The sequence below is a fragment of the Coloeus monedula genome (genome assembly GCF_965178545.1).
Source record: "Coloeus monedula genome assembly, chromosome: 27".
NCBI lineage: Eukaryota > Metazoa > Chordata > Aves > Passeriformes > Corvidae > Coloeus > Coloeus monedula.
Window position 1 is genome coordinate 4,482,321 of NC_138807.1, and position 19,307 is coordinate 4,501,627.

The window sequence follows — 19,307 nt, forward strand, 5'->3', positions numbered from 1 at the left end:
CAGGCGCGCGGTGAGCGCGGCGCATGCGCAGTGCGGGAGCGCGCCCGGCCCAGGCGGGTGTCCGGTGAGCGCGGGGGGACCGGGGAACACCGGGACCGGGACCGGGCTCACGCCGGGACCCCTCCGCCTCCGGGCAGACCGGTGCCGGGCCGTGCTGCCCGCCGGCAGCCGCGGCTCCGGTCCGGGTGGAGGCAGCGGCACCGGGGAGTACCGGGTGCACCGGGGCCTGAGGGGGCGGGACGGGACGGGACGGAACGGGACCGGACCGGAGCGGGCTGTGCCCCCCGCCGGGACTGCTCTGTCTCCGGTCCTGCTGCTGCCGGGCTCTGCTGCCCGCTGGGAATCGCCCGCCCCGGTCCCGGTGAGGGCACCGGGGGTGGCGGCGGGACCCGGCGGTTTCCCCGGCCGGGGCCGGGCCGGGGTTCCCCGGTTGCCTCCTCCCAGGGAGGGTCCGGGCGGTGCTCCCGGCGCTTGGGGAAGCGGGGAGGGGGTACCGGGGGAGCGGTGCCTTGCCCTGTCCGCCCGCCCCGGGGCCCGGCGGGGTCTGGGGGCTCTCGGGGCCGGGGAACGGGAGCCGCAACCGGGCCCGGTGCTGTTCCGGTGCCTCTGGGCTCAGCTCTGTGGACCTCTCATTAAATTTGGTCTCGTTTCTCAATTAAATGAGCCTGGATGTGCTACAAACCCAGTTAATGCTCGGGAGCAGCGGAGCTGGATCCGCTTCCCGCAGGAGCTGCCGTGGGATCGCTGGGAATTCCCAGCCCCGGGATGTGCTTTTTGGGATCTCTCTTTGCTTTGGGATCTCCCTCCCCTTTCCCTGTCAGGACAGGCTGGGAGGAGGTTTGGCAGCTCTGGGGCACGTTCCTTCTGCTCTTGGCGTTGGTTTCAGGACCAAGCTGTGCTTTGAGAACAGAAAAGTGGGAATTTTGTTGTGCTGAGCTCCTCAGTGCTCCAAGTGTTCCGTACCCTAAATAACTGCAGCACCTCTGGTGTGCTTCCCTTGGCAGTTCTGGTGAATCCAGGCCTGAAGAATTCCTAAAGCAGAATATAAGGAAGGTTTTGGAGCCTTGAACAACTCCCTCATCCCCCCAAATCCATCCTGAGCTCCTCAACACCTCCCTTATCCCCCAGAACTCCTCCCGAGGGACAGCAGCAGCAAAACCCTTTGCCTTCTACTCTCTCAATCCACAACTTCTCTGTGTCTCCAGGTTTTTTTCTGGAAGCCAGGAGCGGTGGAGCCCGGCCCCTCGCAGCCTCTCTCCCAGCATGGCAGACCAGAAGCGTCTCGCCTACTCCATCATCCAGTTCCTCCACACCCAGCTCCAGAACGGGAGCATGTCTCCAGATGCTCAGGAGAGTTTGGAAGGTGAGTGGGTGCATCTGGGTCTTGTCCCAGGCCAAAATTCGGGAGAATTTGGGTGTTTTTTCCTCTGTTTTCTGCCCCTGCCTTGGCTGGGCTGTTCAGCGGCGCTGAACCTGGCTGGAATTTTGGAGCAAATTTTTCCTTCTGGGAGGTATCCAGGAGTGCTGGCGGCTTGTCTGGCTTCTGATCTCTTCCAAGAGCAGATTAACTCGAGGCAGGGATGTACCTGGGGTCAAAAACCTCCCTGATCCCAGCTTGGAGACTTAGAGGGTTTATCCAGGACGAGGCGGAGTCGGGAGGGTTCTGTGAGGCACGAGGTGGGAATTCCCTGGCTCCAGGGAAGCGCTCTGTGCTCCTGGAGTTGTTTCTCCTCTTCTGCTCCCCAAAACGCTGTCCCACAGTGGTTTTTCCAGGCTCTTCCAGAGGGCAAGGAGAGCACACGGATCTTAAAAGGTCTCCTGAAGGAGCTCAGGGTTTAGTCCTTGGCTTGTCCTGGTGAAAGGAGCACGGCTGTGGGGGGGGACATTCCTGAGGGATGAGTGCCAGGAATGGGATATTTTGGGATGTACAGTGTGGCAGGAGAGCTCTGTGAAGCTCTCTTTTCCCTGGGAGCAGCTTCCCAAGCAGGGAAGGAGGCGGCTCGGAGTCCCCGCACTTCCCGGAGCAAGGGGAATGTGTGGATCTCTCCTTGGAATGCCGGGGCATTCCCACCTTCCCAGCTGCTGCAGCCCCAACCTCATTCACTCCTAAACCCCAGGAATCCCTTAAGGGGGGTGGGAATTGGGATTGGCTCCATCCAGGATATCCAGAGGGAAGAGCTTTGCCAAAGTCTGAGGCTACGGCCCAAAAATCCAATCTGGTGTGGGGAAAATGGGTGGTTTGGGGTGGTTTTTTCCCAGTTTTTTCAAGAGATAAGGGAGAGGGATGAATATTTATCAATTAATGACCTGACTCTCCCTTTCCAGTGGCCATCCAGTGCCTGGAAACAGCGTTTGGAGTCTCCATGGAAGACCAAAGCCTGGCTGTGTCCCAGACCCTTCCCGAAATATTTGAAGCTGTGGCAGGGAAGGTGAGAGAGTGCCCTGAAATGTTCCCTTTTTTTTTTTTTTTGTTTCCCTGAGTTCTGCTGGATTTCCAGGAGGCTGCTGCTCCCCTCAGAGCCCTGTGGGAGGGGAATGTTTTGGGCTGGAAAAGCGGGAAGTGTGGGACAGCTCAGTGGGAATCCTTATCTCAGCTTCTCCCTCTCCTTGGAAGGAGCTGGAACACTCCAGAACGAATTCCGAGCCCGTCACCCCCTCGGAAGATGACGTGGCTGAAGCTGAAAGACTCAAGACTGAAGGTACCAACCCCTGGAGCTGCTGGATAAGGAGGGTTTGGTGGGAATTGGGAGGGAATTTTAATTCCCAGGCACCTGGGGAATGCTTGGAATGGGGCAGGGGGAGGCGGGGAAAGGGAAGTTTTTCCATTTCTGCCTCTTGCTCCGCTTGGGGAGATTTTGCCACCAGGAATGCTGGATCAGTGGGATTTTTTATCCCAAAAAACCCGTGAGGTGTGCAGAAGAGCACCCATCCTTCCTGCTCCATGCATGATCTTTTCCTGGGAAAAAGTGGGATGAGTGTGGACGCAGCACTCCCACCTGAGCCAGCACCTGGGGCGATTTTTGGGGTGCTGTGCTGAGGATCAGGAATGCTGCAATTCCCAGGACAGCTCTCCAGCCTCAGGCTGGCAGAGCTCTGTGCTATTTCCATGGATCTGGGCCTGGTGCTCGGATTTATCCCTGCTTTTTTCCCCCTTCCCTCACGAGCCTTTCCCACCCTCCTTTTAGGAAACGACCAAATGAAGGCAGAAAACTTCGAGGCTGCCGTGTCTTTTTATGGAAAAGCCATCGAGTTAAACCCAGCCAACGCCGTTTATTTCTGCAACAGGTACTGGGCAGCTTCCCCAGCTCCTCCTCACTCGGATCCAAGATCCCTGAATGCTCCAAAAAATCCCTTTTTTTTTTTTTTTTTTTTTTTTTAAGGATTTTTTTTGGGGACTCTTGGATCAGCTCCTCGCTTGTGTGGTTGGAGCTGATCTGTTGGTGCCTCCTGGCATCTCGGGATGGGGTGTGGGTGTGGAAATGACCTTTATTAGGCACTGGAGGGGATAAGGAATGCCAGGAAATGGTGTCTGCTTCCATGCAGAGTGGGATGGAGAGGAATTAAGGGATGAAACGAGGAGCTGGAGGCTCCTCACTGAGAATTCAGGGAGCTCTGTGCGAAATCGGCTGTGGAAGGGGGATTTTTTGTGTTTCTCGGTTCTGAGAAGTGTTTGGAAGGCAAATGTTGGATAAAGCAGAGTTGGAACCTTAATTTCATTTAATCACCTGCTTGTGGTGGGAGCTCAAATCCACCTGGACATGGTGGGCAGGGGGATTTGGGGCTGGAAGTTGGTGCTTTGAGCTCTGTGGGAGGGTTTGGGGCTGGTGCGTCTCAGAGTTAGGGAGGTTGAGCCACTTCCAGTGGTTAAAGGGGCTCCAGGAGAGCTGGAGAGGGATTTGGGACAAGGGCTGGAGGGACAGGACACAGAGAATGGCTTCCCACTGCCAGAGGGGAGGATTGGATGGGATATTGGGAAGGAATTGTTCCCTGGGAGGGAATGGGGTAGAATTCCCAGAGAAGCCGTGGCTGCCCCTGGATCCACGGAAGTGCCCAGGCTTTAAAAGAAAGTTTTCCCTCTTTGGAATGTGGGGAAATGTTGAGAAATTGAGAGATGAGGGGAAACCAAAGGAATTCTCTGAGCTAGGAAGCGATCCTGGAATGTCACTGGGAGAAATGAGAGCCGGGATCTGCACGGAGCCAGGCTTGGAATCGCTCACCTGGATACAGATTTAGCTCAAATTCAGCTCAAATTTAGCTCAAACCCACACTTGGCTCTGCTGGAGGGGACAGGGATGACATCCCTCAGGATATTCCAGCTGCTCAGCATTCCCTGCTTCCTGTTTTTTCCCCCCTTTCTTCCAGAGCTGCTGCCTACAGCAAACTGGGGAATTACGCGGGAGCAGTGCGGGACTGCGAGCGAGCCATCGGCATCGACCCCAACTACAGCAAAGCCTACGGCAGGATGGGGTGAGCAGCTGGAATTTTGGATGCCTGGACACCTTGGAACAGGGCTTTTATCCGTGTGTTCCACCGTGAAAAAATTCCTGCTGTTTCAGGTTATTTAGGGTGGAGAAAAAAACCACAAATTCCCAATTTCTCAACTTCAAGGAGCGCTTGAAAGTTAACAGTTGGATTTTAAAAAGCGACCCGAAAAATCCCCTCTGTGACTTGGATTTCGGTTTTCTTTCCCCAGCTTGGCCCTGTCCAGCTTAAACAAACACACAGAAGCTGTTGTTTACTACAAAAAAGCTCTGGAGCTGGATCCAGACAACGAGACCTACAAATCCAACCTCAAAATAGCTGAACAGAAAATGAAGGAGACTCCCAGTCCGGTGAGTTGTGGGATTTAGGAGTTTGTTAAGGTTAGAGGAGGTGAAAATCCAACAGGTGCTGCCTGGGGGGTGTTAAAAATGTGAAATTTGGGCTGGAGGTGGTGGAGGATTGTGCTGTGAGCATCCCACTGAAATCCAGAGGGCAAAATTCCTCCTCATGGTCGCTTTGGGAAGGTTGGAAGCAGCTGGAGAAGGAGCCTGATGAGGGTTTTACGACAGCAATTTGCACTTTGGGGATTCAATCTCTCCAAAATCGACCTTTTTGTATTTTCCTCGTGCCCTTTTAGCGACACCAAAGGTGTTTTTAGGGGTTTTTTTTAATACAAAAAGTTGTTTTCTCGAAAAGAAACCTGGAGGTTTTCCAGGCAGGGAGCTGCTGGCTGCACTGTTCCAGGCAGGAAGGTCCTTGGGCATCATTTTGAAGGGGATTTCAATTTTCCAAGGGCTTTTCCAGGGCAGAGGTGAGGGAGGGAGGGGTTGAATTTGGGTTTCCAGATTGGGATTCCAGGGGGAGTGAGCACAAGGAGTCTCTGTGAGCCCAATCCCCACCAGGCTGGGGTTTTCCAGAGGGTTGGGACAGAGCCTTTTCCCATTGTCAGGATTTAAGGGATTTGGGATCCTTCTGGGAGGAAGGAAGGGAGACTGCAAAGAATGGGGGAAGGGTTTTTCCAAGAGCCTGGAGAGACAGGACAAAGGGGTTCTTGGGAAGGGTTAGGTGGGATAATGGGAAGGAATCCTTGGATGTGAGGGCTTGGGATGGAATTCTCAGAGAAGCTGGAAGTGTGCAAGGAAAGGCTGGAGAAGAGAAGCTCCAGGGAGCCACTTCCAGAGTCTAAAGGGACTCCAGAAGAGCTGGAGAGGGATTTGGGATAAAGGATGGAGGGACAGGACGCAGGGAATGGCTTCCCACTGCCAGAGGGGGGAGGATTGGATGGGATATTGGGAAGGAATTGAGGGAGTGGGATGGAATTCCCAGAGAAGCCGTGGCTGCCCCTGCATCCCTGGAAGTGTCCAAGGCCAGCTCGGAGCACCCCGGCTTCGTGGGAGGTGTGAGGGTTCAAGGAGGTGGCACTGGATCCCTGCATCCCAAACCATTCCTGATGGGATTCCCTGGCTCTGGTAACTCTGGGAATGAGGGCTGGCAGTGAGGGAGCTCTGGTTTCTCCTGCAGACCGGCGGCCCCGGAGGCTTCGACTTGGCCGGATTGCTGAACAACCCCGGCTTCATGAGCATGGTAATTCCCAGTGCCAGCCGGGATTCCTTGGCACGGAGCCTCTCCAGTGCCTCCCCAAATGGGTTTTCCCAATCCCTGGAGCTCTCTGGGAGCTGCAGTTGTTCCCTTCAGCTCCAAGGAAATCCAGGGATTTCCTCCACAGGCTTTGCTGAGGCTGTGGAAGGGCCTGTTCTGCTCTGGGCTTGGGCTTTGCTCTTCTTTGTCCCCCTTTTTTCCCCCTTTTTCCCTCTTTTCTCCCCCCCTTTCCCCCTCCTTTTCCCCCCCTTTTGGGTTGGGCTTTGCTCTTCTTTTTTTTCCTCCCTTTTTTTTCTCCCCCCCCTCCCTTTTTTTTCTTCCCCCCCCTTTTCTTTCCCCCCCCCTTTTCTTTCCCCCCCCCTTTTTTTCCCCCCCTTTTTTTCCCCCCCTTTTTTTTCCCCCCCTTTTTTTTCCCCCCCTTTTTTTTCCCCCCCTTTTTTTTCCCCCCCTTTTTTTTCCCCCCCTTTTTTTTCCCCCCCTTTTTTTTCTTTTTCCCCCCCTTTTCCCCCCTTTCTTTTCCCCCTTTATTTCTCCCATTTCCCCCCCTTATTTTTCCCTCTTTCCCTGGCTTTCCAAGCTTCCCCTGCCTTCCCTTTGGGGTTGATCCCACCCCCATCCCCGCTGCCTCACTCAGGTGTTGTTTTTATTCCCCACAGGCATCAAACCTCATGAACAACCCCCAAGTGCAACAGCTGTGAGTCGGATCCTGCTTTTATTCCCTCTTGGAATTGCTCATTCCAGCCTCTCTCTGTGTTTGGCCTTTCCTGGTGGGAGCAGGCAGGAATTTGGGCCAGGAATGTGGAGGGGGGCTCAGAACCAGCCCAGTTCCCTGAGCTGGGGGTGGGATTTGGGTGCTCTGGGCTGAGTTTTGGGCGGGATTTTAATAAAATTATTCCAGAGGGAAGTGGGATGGGATGGATCATAGCCCTGGAATTGGCTTTGCTCTGGTTTTATGGGATTTCAGCATTTCCCAGCTTGCTTGGAATGGGAATATTGCCATTCCTGGATGGTTCTGAGGATCAGTTCACAATATTTGGGGGGAAATGGATAAATTCATAAACCCAGCGAGGCCCAGCCCATTCCCACTCATCCCTTTGAAGCACGGGAGGACGGAGAGACCCTCGGGAGCCCCAAAATCCAGGGATTTTGGGATGAGACCACTCGGCTCCCATTGGCTTCTCCCTGCTCCTGTGCCTGGTGCCAGCTGGAATTCCCACCTGGATAAAGCCTGAGGATGGGGCTGGGAGTCCTGGGCTGTTCCCCATGAGGGAATCCAGGGAATCCAGTCTTGGATGCAGAACAGGGAACAAGCTGGTGTGAGGAAGGGCAGGGTTTTAATCCATAAATCTGGGAATCTGGGAATTGTGATGTTTTTATCATTACTTTTATTTCTTGTTCAGCTGAATTCCTTATTTGCAGCTGACCAAGGGAAAGCTGGTGCAGGGAATTCCATAATCCCTGGGATGGGAAGGTGCTCCTATTCCCAGGTGGAAAACACTGGGGTTTTTAGGGATTTTTTTTTTTTTTTTTAAATTATTTTCCCCCCAGTTCTGACACTTTTTTCCTCCCCCTCACAGAATGTCCGGGATGATTTCGGGAGGCCACAACGCCATGGGAGCAGCCGGGAGTAGCCCCTCCACCAACGACCTGGCCAGCCTGATCCAGGCGTGAGTGCGGGGACAGGGACGATCCTGGGGGACAATCCCGGGGGAAAATCTGGGATCCAGGGCTGGGAAATGCCCAGGGTGAGGTCAGGAGAGACAATCCTGGGGGAAAATCTGGGATCCAGGGCTGGGAAATGCCTGGGGTGAGGTCAGGAGAGACAATCCTGGGGGAAAATCTGGGATCCAGGGCTGGGAACGTCCCAGGGTGGGAATGGGGGACAGTCCTGGAGCTGGGAATGTCCCTGAGTGGGGCCAGAGGCATAATCTGGGATCCAAGGCTGGGAAATGCCCAGGGTGGCACCAGAGAGACAATCCCAGGGGAAAATCCGGGATCCAGGGCTGGGAAATGCCCGGGGTGAGGCCAGGAGAGACAATCCCAGGGGAAAATCTGGGATCCAGGGCTGGGAAATGCCCGGGGTGAGGTCAGGAGAGACAATCCTGGGGGAAAATCTGGGATCCAGGGCTGGGAAATGCCCGGGGTGAGGCCAGGAGAGACAATCGTGGGGGAAAATCTGGGATCCAGGGCTGGGAAATGCCCGGGGTGAGGTCAGGAGAGACAATCCTGGGGGAAAATCCGGGATCCAGGGCTGGGAAATGCCCGGGGTGAGGCCAGGAGAGACAATCCTGGGGGAAAATCTGGGATCCAGGGCTGGGGAATGGCCGGGGTGAGGTCAGGAGAGACAATCCTGGGGGAAAATCCAGGATCCAGGGCTGGGAAATGCCCAGGGTGGCACCAGAGAGACAATCCCAGGGGAAAATCTGGGATCCAGGGCTGGGAAATGCCCGGGGTGAGGCCAGGAGAGACAATCCTGGGGAAAATCCGGGATCCAGGGCTGGGAAATGCCTGGGATGAGGCCAGGAGAGACAATCGTGGGGGAAAATCCGGGATCCAGGGCTGGGAAATGCCCGGGGTGAGGCCAGGAGAGACAATCGTGGGGGAAAATCCGGGATCCAGGGCTGGGAAATGCCCGGGGTGAGGTCAGGAGAGACAATCCTGGGGGAAAATCCTGGGGGAAAATCCGGGATCCAGGGCTGGGAAATGCCCAGAGTGAGGTCAGGAGAGACAATCCTGGGGGAAAATCTGGGATCCAAGGCTGGGAAATGCCCAGGGTGGCACCAGAGAGACAATCCCAGGGGAAAATCTGGGATCCAGGGCTGGGAAATGCCCGGGGTGAGGCCAGGAGAGACAATCCTGGGGGAAAATCTGGGATCCAGGGCTGGGGAATGTCCCAGGGTGGCACCAGAGAGACAATCCCAGGGGAAAATCTGGGATCCAGGGCTGGGGAATGGCCGGGGTGAGGCCAGGAGAGACAATCCTGGGGGAAAATCCGGGATCCAGGGCTGGGAAATGCCCGGGGTGAGGCCAGGAGAGACAATCCTGGGGGAAAATCTGGGATCCAGGGCTGGGGAATGGCCGGGGTGAGGTCAGGAGAGACAATCCTGGGGGAAAATCTGGGATCCAGGGCTGGGAAATGCCCAGGGTGGCACCAGAGAGACAATCCTGGGGGAAAATCTGGGATCCAGGGCTGGGAAATGCCCGGGGTGAGGCCAGGAGAGCCAATCCTGGGGGAAAATCCGGGATCCAGGGCTGGGAAATGCCCGGGGTGAGGTCAGGAGAGACAATCGTGGGGGAAAATCTGGGATCCAGGGCTGGGAAATGCCCAGGGTGAGGCCAGGAGAGACAATCCTGGGGGAAAATCCGGGATCCAGGGCTGGGAAATGCCTGGGATGAGGCCAGGAGAGACAATGCCGGGGAAAATCCTGGGGGAAAATCTGGGATCCAGGGCTGGGAAATGCCCGGGGTGAGGTCAGGAGAGACAATCCTGGGGGAAAATCTGGGATCCAGGGCTGGGAAATGCCCGGGGTGAGGCCAGGAGAGACAATCGTGGGGGAAAATCTGGGATCCAGGGCTGGGAATGTCCCAGGGTGGGAATGTCCCTGAGTGGGGCCAGAGGCATAATCTGGGATCCAAGGCTGGGAAATGCCCAGGGTGGCACCAGAGAGACAATCCCAGGGGAAAATCTGGGATCCAGGGCTGGGAAATGCCCGGGGTGAGGTCAGGAGAGACAATCGTGGGGGAAAATCTGGGATCCAGGGCTGGGGAATGTCCCAGGGTGGGAATGGGGGACAATCCTGGAGCTGGGAATGTCCCTGAGTGGGGCCAGAGGCATAATCTGGGATCCAGGGCTGGGAAATGCCCGGGGTGAGGCCAGGAGAGACAATCGTGGGGGAAAATCCGGGATCCAGGGCTGGAAAATGCCTGGGATGAGGCCAGGAGAGCCAATCCTGGGGGAAAATCTGGGATCCAGGGCTGGGAAATGCCCGGGGTGAGGCCAGGAGAGACAATCCTGGGGGAAAATCTGGGATCCAGGGCTGGGGAATGTCCCAGGGTGGGAATGGGGGACAATCCTGGAGCTGGGAATGTCCCAGGGTGTTGCCTGTGTCCCCTCTCCTGTGTCACCAGTGTCCCCTGTCCTGTGTTCCCTGTCTTGTCACCAATGTCCCTTGTCCCCCGTGTCTCCTGTCTCTGTGTCACCGTGTCCCCTGTGTCACCAGTGTCACCTGACAGCTGGTGTCCCTGTGCCACCAGTGCCCCATGTCCCTGTGCCACCAGTGTCCCCTATGTCCCCTGTCCAGTGTCCCCAGTCCTGTGTCACCAGTGTCCCCAGTTCTGTGTCACCAGTGTCCCCTATGTCCCCTGTCCAGTGTCCCCAGTGTCCCCAGTCCTGTGTCCCCAGTGTGTCTGGTCCTGTGTCTCTGTGTCACCAATGTTCCCTGTGTCCCTGCTGCCTCCTGGTGTCCCTGTGTCACCTGTGTCCCCAACCCTGGTGTCCCTGTATCCTCAGTGGCCCCCATCCTGTGTCCCTGATGTCCCCTGTGTCCTCTAGCCTGTGTTCAGTGTCCCCTGTCCCTGTAACCCCGGTGTCCCCCGTGTCCCCCGTGTCCCTATATCTCCCATGTCCCCAGTGTCCCCACTGTCCCATATCTCCCTACTGTTCCTGGTGTCCCTGGTCTCAGTGATGTCCCCGTGTCTCCCCATGTGTCCCTGTGTCCTGTCCCCTGTGTCCCTGCTGTCCTCCATGTGTCCCTGCTGTCCCTGTGTGTCCCTGGTGTCCCTCTGTGTCCCCACTGTCCCTGGTGTCCTTCTGTGTCCCTCGTGTCCCCTGTGTGTCCCCGCTGTCCCCGTGTGTCCCTGCTGTCCCGTGTGTCCCGGTGTCCCCTATGTCCTCCGTTTCCCCGCTGTCCCCTGTGTCCCCTGTGTGTCTCTGCTGTCCTCGTGTGTCCCCTGTGTCCCCACTGTCCCCACTGTTCCCTGTGTGTCCCCGGTGTCCCTGCTGTCCCCTGTGTCTCCTGTCCCCATGTGTCCCTGCTGTCCCCGGTGTCCCCGTGTGTCCCTGGTGTGTCCCCGGTGTCCCCCCTGTGTCCCTGCTGTCCCCGGTGTCAGCGGTGTCCCCATCTGTCCCTGGTGTCCCCCCAGTGTCAGCGGTGTCCCTGTGTCCCCCCGGTGTCCCCGTGTGTCCGTGGTGTCCCCGTGTGTCCCCGCTGTCCCCGCTGTCCCCGTGTGTCCGCGGTGTCAGCGGTGTCCCCGTGTGTCCCCGGTGTGTCCCCGGTGTGTCTCTGGTGTGTCCCTGGTGTGTCCCTGGTGTGTCCCCGTGTGTCCCCGGTGTCCCTGGTGTCAGCGGTGTCCCCGTGTCCCCCTGGTGTCCCCGGTGTGTCCCTGGTGTGTCCCTGGTGTGTCCCTGGTGTGTCCCCGTTGTGTCCCCGTTGTGTCCCCGGTGTCAGCGGTGTCCCCGTGTGTCCCTGGTGTGTCCCTGGTGTGTCCCGTGTGTCCCCCCGTGTGTCCCCCCGTGTGTCCCCCCGTGTGTCCCCCCGTGTGTCCCTGGTGTGTCCCTGGTGTGTCCCCGTGTGTCCCCGGTGTGTCCCTGGTGTGTCCCGTGTGTCCCCCCGTGTGTCCCCCCGTGTGTCCCTGGTGTGTCCCCCCGTGTGTCCCTGGTGTGTCCCCGTGTGTCCCCGGTGTGTCCCTGCTGTCCCCGGTGTCAGCGGTGTCCCCGGTGTGTCCCCGTGTGTCCCCGTGTGTCCCCGTGTGTCCCCCCTGTGTCCCTGCTGTCCCCGGTGTCAGTGGTGTCCCCGGTGTGTCCCCAGTGTCAGCGGTGTCCCTGGTGTGTCCCTGGTGTGTCCCTGGTGTGTCCCTGGTGTGTCCCTGGTGTGTCCCCGTGTGTCCATGGTGTGTCCCCGTGTGTCCCTGGTGTGTCCCTGGTGTCCCCGGTGTGTCCCCGGTGTGTCCCTGGTGTCCCCGGTGTGTCCCCGTGTGTCCCCGGTGTGTCCCCGTGTGTCCCTGGTGTGTCCCTGGTGTCCCCAGTGTGTCCCGGTGTGTCCCCGGTGTCCTCATGTGTCCCCGTGTGTCCCTGGTGTGTCCCTGCTGTCCCCGGTGTCATCGGTGTCCCCATGTGTCCCCGTGTGTCCCCGGTGTGTCCCCCTGGTGTCCCTGGTGTCCCCGGTGTCAGCGGTGTCCCTGGTGTGTCCCCGGTGTCAGCGGTGTCCCCATGTGTCCCCGTGTGTCCCCGTGTGTCCCTGGTGTGTCCCTGCTGTCCCCGGTGTCAGCGGTGTCCCCGTGTGTCCCCAGGGGCCAGCAGTTTGCGCAGCAGATGCAGCAGCAGAACCCCGAGCTCATCGAGCAGCTCCGCAGCCAAATCCGGAGCCGGACCCCGAGCGCCAGCACCGAGGAGCAGCAGGAATGAGCGGGTGAGAGGCCGGGAGCGCCCGCGGGGGGATGGGAGAGCACGGATTGATTCAAGAAATTCCTTCGGGAAATTTTGTTTATAATTTTTTTTGGTTGTAATTTTCCATTTTTTTAATTTAAACTTTTTTTAATTTAAATTTTTTTAACTTAAAATTTTTTTAATTTCGATTTTTTAAATTAATTTTTTTTATTTCAATTTTTTAATATAAATTTTTTTATTTAATTTTATTAATTTCAATTTTTTACTTTTAATTTTTTAATTTTAATTTTATTAATTTTAATTTTATTAATTTTAATTTTATTAATTTTAATTTTATTAATTTTAATTTTTTAATTTTAATTTTTTAATTTTAATTTTTTTAATGTCAAATTTTTATTAATTTAATCATTTAAAAATTTTTATTAATTTAAATCTTTTTTAATTTTAAATTTAAATTTAAACTTTAAATTATTTTACTTTTTTAATTTAAAAATTTTAATTTTTAATTTTTTTTAAATTTTTAGTTTTTTAAATTTTTGATTTTTTAAATTTCAACTTTTTATTTTAATTTTTTTAATTTTTCATTTTTAATTTTTAATTTTTTTAATTTTAAATTTTTTAATTTTAAATTTTTTCATTTTAAATTTTTTCATTTTAATTTTTTTTATTTTAACTTTTTTAATTTTAAAATTTTTTTTAATTTTGAATTTTTTTCATTTTAATTTTTTTAATTTTAATTGTTTTTAATTTTTAAAATTTTTAAAATTTTTTAATTAAACCCCAAATTTTTAAAAATTAAATTTCATTGAAAACGCGGATATTTCATCCCAAAATTCTTAAAAATATGAATTGTTAAATTTTTATTATTCATTTGTCGAATTGTTAAATTTTTAAAAATAGGAAACGGTGGAATTGTTAAATTTTTAAAATATTATTTCAAACATCCAATTAAAAACGTTATTTAATGTCATGGTTGCAAATGTTAAATTCAACGTTAATTCAAAATATCTTGGAGTGATAAAAAAATGCCAAAGGGTCAAACGTTATTAAAAATTTAAAGAATTGGAAGAGAATTTATTCAAAATCTTGAAAAAAAAGAAAATATTCCTTCAAAATGCGAGGTGGTCAAGGCATGAAGTGATTTTTAAAATGGATTAAAGATGCAAAATGGTTCAATTTTGAATAAATTCTTTTTAAATGGCTTAAAAATGCTGAATGATCAGAGTATTAAAAATTTTAAAAAATTATTAAAATTGGAAATGGTTCCATTTGATTCCCAATTAAATGATGTTAACGATGCGAAATGGGTAAAGTTGATTGAAAATTAAAAAATCTTTCAAATTCCGAAGGGTTAAAGGATGAAAAATGGAAAAAAATTGAAAAAGGATTCAAAATACTCAAAAATTTCAAAAATGATTCCAAATGCTGAATGGTCAAATTTCATTAAAATCTTTAAATTCAACTTTATTGAAATTATTAAAAATCCTCAATTTATTACAAATTAAAAAAAAAATTCATTAAAGCAATTTTTGGCCATTCTTTTTTACCAAAACTTCATTCAAATGAGGTTTTGAATTTAATTTTTTTTCAATTTTTAAAGTTAAATTTAAGTGGTTTAAATTGAAATGTCAATGATGAAATGACTTAAATGTAAATATTTTAAATTAAAATGATGACGCTTTAAAAAAGAAAATTAATTTAAATTTTTATGTTTAAATTAAAATGACAAAACTCTTTTTTTAAAAACTGAACTATTATAAAATAAAGTCAAACTTTTTAAAAATTTAAATGAAAGTATTTTAAATTTAATTTAAAATGATGGAACTTTTTAAATTCAAGTATTTTAAATTAAAGTGAAACTCTTAAAAAATTTTGAATTAAAATATTTTAAATTTAAATTGACGGAACTCCTTTTTAAAACTCAAATCTTAAAATTAAATGGTGAAACTTTTTAAAATTTAAATTAAAATATTTTCAATTTAAAATGATGAAAATTTTAAAATTTAAATATTTTAAATTAAAATGATGAAACTTAAAAAAAATTTAAATATTTTAAATTAAAATTACGAAACTTTTTTTAAAACTCAAATATTTTAAAATAAAGTGATGAAACTTTTTAAAATTTAAATTAAAATATTTTATATTTAAATCAAAATGATGAAAACTTTTTTAAAATTTAGATTAAAATATCTTAAATTTAATGTAAAATGATGAAACTTTTTTATTTAAGTTAAAATATTTTAAATGTAATTTTAAATGATGAAACTTTTTAATTTAAATTAAAATATTTTAAATTTAAATCAAAATGATGAAACTTTTTTAAAATTTAGATTAAAATATCTTTAAAACGATGAAACTTTTTTATTTAAGTCAAAATATTTTAAATTAAAATGACAAAACTCTTTATTTAAAAAAAATTAAATTAAAATATTTAAAATTTAAGTTTTAAATATGAAACTTTTTTATTTAAATGAAAATATTTTTAATTGACGAAACTATTTCTTAAAAAAAATTTAAATTAAAATATTTTAAATTTAAATGAAAATGAAACTTTTTTGTTTCAATTAAAATATTTTAAATTGACGAAACTATTTCTTTAAAAAAGTTTAAATTAAAATATTTTAAATTTAAATCAAAATGAAACTTTTTTAAAAATTTAGATTAAAATATCTTTAATTTGAAGCGATGAAACTTCTTTAAATAAAAATATTTTCAATTAAAATGATGAAACTCTTTATTAAAAAAAATTCAAATTAAAATATTTTAAATTTAAATCAAAATGACGAAACTTTTTAAAAAAATTCAAATTAAAAGATTTTAAATTTAAATCAAAACGATGAAACGCTTTATTAAAAAAAATTTAAATTAAAATACTTTAAATTTAAATCAAAATGACGAAACTCTTTATTTGAAAAAATTCTAATTAAAATATTTTAAATTTAAATTTAAATGATGAAACTTTTTTGTTTAAATGAAAATATTTTAAATTGACGAAACTATTTCTTTAAAAAAAATTCAAATTAAAATATTTTAAATTGAAATCAAAATGACGAAACTCTTTTTTTGAAAAAAATTAAAATATTTTAAATTTAAATCAAATGAGGAAACTTTTTTAAAAAATTTAAATTAAAATATTTTAAATTCAAATCAAAATGACGAAACTATTCAAAAAAAAATTTAAAATATTTTAAAGTTAAATCAAAATGGTGAAACTATTTTAAAAAAATGCAAATTTAAAGATTGTAAATTTAAATCAAATGATGAAACTTTTTAAAAAAAATTTAAATTAAAATATTTTAAATTCAAATCAAAATGACGAAACTATTTAAAAAAAAATTAAAATATTTTAAATTTAAATCAAAATGACAAAACTATTAAAAAAAAATTTAAAATATTTTAAAGTTAAATCAAAATGGTGAAACTAAAAAAATGCAAATTTAAAGATTTTAAATTTAAATCAAATGATGAAACTTTTTAAAAAAAAATTAAATTAAAAGATTTTAAATTTAAATCAAATGATGAAACTTTTTAAAAAAAATTTAAATTAAAATATTTTAAATTCAAATCAAAATGACGAAACTCTTAAAAAATTTAAATTAAAATATTTTAAATTCAAATCAAAATGACGAAACTATTTAAAAAAAAATTTAAAATATTTTAAATTTAAATCAAAATGACGAAACTATTAAAAAAAAATTAAAATATTTTAAATTTAAATCAAAATGACGAAACTATTTAAAAAAAAAATTAAAATATTTTAAATTCAAATCAAAATGGTGAAACTATTTTAAAAAAATGCAAATTTAAAGATTTTAAATTTAAATCAAATGATGAAACTTTTTAAAAAAAAATTTAAATTAAAATATTTTAAATTTAAATCAAAATGACGAAACTTAAAAAAAATTTAAAATATTTTAAAGTTAAATCAAAATGGTGAAACTATTTAAAAAAATTCAAATTTAAAGATTTTAAATTTAAATCAAAACGATGAAACTCTTTATTTAAAAAAATTCAAGTTAAAAGATTTTAAATTTAAATCAAATGATGAAACTTTTTTTAAAAAAATTTAAATTAAAATATTTTAAATTCAAATCAAAATGACGAAACTATTTTAAAAAAAAAATTAAAATATTTTAAATTCAAATCAAAATGACGAAACTATTTAAAAAAAAATTAAAATATTTTAAATTTAAATCAAAATGACGAAACTATTTAAAAAAAAAATTAAAATATTTTAAATTTAAATCAAAATGACGAAACTATTTAAAAAAAAAATTAAAATATTTTAAATTTAAATCAAAATGACGAAACTATTTTTAAAAAAAAATTAAAATATTTTAAATTCAAATCAAAATGACGAAACTATTGAAAAAAAATTTAAAATATTTTAAAGTTAAATCAAAATGGTGAAACTATTTAAAAAAATTTAAATTAAAAGATTTTAAATTTAAATCAAATGATGAAACTTTTTTTAAAAAAATTTAAATTAAAATATTTTAAATTTAAATCAAAATGACGAAACTCTTAAAAAATTTAAATTAAAATATTTTAAATTCAAATCAAAATGACGAAACTATTTAAAAAAAAAATTAAAATATTTTAAATTTAAATCAAAATGGTGAAACTATTTAAAAAAATTCAAATTAAAAGATTTTAAATTTAAATCAAATGATGAAACTTTTAAAAAAAAAATTTAAATTAAAAGATTTTAAATTTAAATCAAATGATGAAACTTTTTTTTTAAAAATTTAAATTAAAATATTTTAAATTCAAATCAAAATGACGAAACTATTAAAAAAAAATTTAAAATATTTTAAAGTTAAATCAAAATGACGAAACTTAAAAAAAAAATTAAAATATTTTAAGTTTAAATCAAAATGACGAAACTATTTAAAAAAAAAATTAAAATATTTTAAATTTAAATCAAAATGACGAAACTATTTAAAAAAAAATTAAAATATTTTAAATTTAAATCAAAATGAGGAAACTATTGAAAAAAAATTTAAAATATTTTAAAGTTAAATCAAAATGGTGAAACTATTTTAAAAAAATGCAAATTTAAAGATTTTAAATTTAAATCAAATGATGAAACTTTTAAAAAAAAAATTTAAATTAAAAGATTTTAAATTTAAATCAAATGATGAAACTTTTTTAAAAAAAATTTAAATTAAAAGATTTTAAATTCAAATCAAAATGATGAAACTATTAAAAAAAAATTTAAATTAAAATATTTTAAATTTAAATCAAAATGGTGAAACTATTTTAAAAAAATGCAAATTTAAAGATTTTAAATTTAAATCAAATGATGAGACTCCCTTTTTTTCCCAGCTGAATTCCCTGTTTTTCCTCTCTCCCTGTCTCCGCAGCCCCTGGAATTCTGCTGCTTGCTTTCCCAGCTGGAAGCCTCGTGCGTGTTGCCATTTCTTGAGTTGGAAGTGTCCAAGAAGGGGAGGGAAAAAAAGAAACAGAATGGGAAAAAACACACAAAAAAAAAAACCCAAACCCCAAACCAATTCCCGAATCCTTTCCGTGCCCTGCATGTCACCGACAGATTCCCGATTTTCCAGCCCTGCTCCTCCCGTTTTTTTTCCACCTTTCCCAGGTTTTTTTGTTGGGATTTTTGTGCTTTTCTCCTGGAAGCCCCAGCAGAGCCGAGCACAGAACTTTCCCCCAGCTCTGCCAGGACTCTGCTCTGAAATTCCCACGGGATTTTTCCCCCGGGGAATTTTTTATTCCCAGATTTTTTGGGGGTTTTTTTTTTTGGAGGATTTCACAGGAATCCTTCCGGGGGTTTTTTTTTTTTTTTTCTTTTTTCCTCAATATTCCCCCCTGGGGAGGGGCCACTTCCAAGAAGTGTTGGAGTCCCCCCCCCCCCCCCCCATTCCCTCACCCTGCCCAACCCCTCTGGAAATCCCGGGATTTTCTACCCTCTGGGAATGGGGATTTTTGGTCCTTCAGCTGCCATCCAGCTCTGGGATTCCCGGGAATTTCGGTGCTTCCCTTCTCCGAGGCCAGCACAGGGGTGGGGAGGAGTTGGGACTGGACCCTCCCCACACACCCCGAGGCGTTTTTGGGGTTTTTCCTTCCCAGAAAATCCCAGGACAAACCCCCTGAGCTCTGGAAAAGTGGGAATTTTTTTCCCGTGGAAGGCGAGCAGCGAGGAAGGAGCGAAGGTGTTTTTAGTGTGTTTCAAAGGAGTTTTTTCCTTGGTAGTATTATTAATTATTAATTATTATTAATTATTAATTTTTTTCTTTTTATTAAATCTTCCGTGCATGTCAGTGCTCAGCCTGGCTGGGGGAGGGGGTGGAGGATGCCAGGATGGAGCGGAGGGAATGCAAAATTCCCCTTTGGATCCAGCGGATTCGGGGAGGGAAAAACTCCTGGAGCCGCCTCAAATCCCAGCTCAGCTCCTGCGTGAGACCAGAGGCTTTTTTTTTGGTTTCTTTTTGGGTTTTTTGGGGTGCCTCCAACCTGATTTTAAAGCTGATTTTTGGCTGGGGGGGGGGGGGGGAGGGGAGGAGGAGGAGCCCCACCGGAGTGAGCAGGAACGTTTGGGAGATTGGAGGAAAAAAAAGGGGAAAAAAAAAAAAAAAATCATGGAAAAAGAGAAAACAAAAGTGATTTTTTTTTTTTTTTCTAAAATTTCTTTTTTTGTAAATGCTCCGTGGAATAAACGTGGTTCATGTCACTCGTGAGGAATAAAACATTTGGACACTTTCGTTGTTATCCCTTCGTGCTCGGGTGATTTTCCAGAGGTTTCCGTGGGCTCGGGGCACTTTTTATCCCCCTTTTTCCCGGTTTTTTTTCGGCTTTCCCTGCGGGAATTCTCCTCCTGTGC

At 44.8% G+C, this 19,307-nt stretch overlaps 1 protein-coding gene across 2 annotated transcripts; it reads left to right on the plus strand.

The window, feature by feature from the left end:
- The first annotated feature begins 2 nt into the window (after positions 1–2).
- Positions 3–19,189, plus strand: SGTA (small glutamine rich tetratricopeptide repeat co-chaperone alpha). Of its 2 annotated transcripts, none has more exons than XM_082298001.1 (12): positions 3–64; positions 1,206–1,363; positions 2,326–2,429; positions 2,615–2,699; positions 3,186–3,285; positions 4,363–4,467; positions 4,694–4,832; positions 6,004–6,066; positions 6,738–6,775; positions 7,659–7,748; positions 12,370–12,488; positions 17,833–19,189. In XM_082298001.1, the coding sequence occupies exons 1-11, from the start codon at positions 24–26 to the stop codon at positions 12,482–12,484; spliced, it is 1,038 nt and encodes a 345-aa protein (XP_082154127.1). In that variant the 5' UTR covers positions 3–23; the 3' UTR covers positions 12,485–12,488; positions 17,833–19,189. The 2 variants fall into 2 exon arrangements, with proteins under 2 accessions (XP_082154127.1, XP_082154128.1); XM_082298002.1 differs by lacking the exon at positions 3–64 and adding an exon at positions 339–361.
- Positions 19,190–19,307: the final 118 nt, after the last annotated feature.

Bases quoted from the DNA above. Each gene is read 5' to 3' on its own strand.
- SGTA (XM_082298001.1), top strand. From the start codon at position 24: ATGCGCAGTGCGGGAGCGCGCCCGGCCCAGGCGGGTGTCCG. The intron at 3,286-4,362 runs GTACTGGGCAGC...CCTTTCTTCCAG, and splicing joins GCCGTTTATTTCTGCAACAG to AGCTGCTGCCTACAGCAAAC. The intron at 7,749-12,369 runs GTGAGTGCGGGG...GTGTGTCCCCAG, and splicing joins CTGGCCAGCCTGATCCAGGC to GGGCCAGCAGTTTGCGCAGC.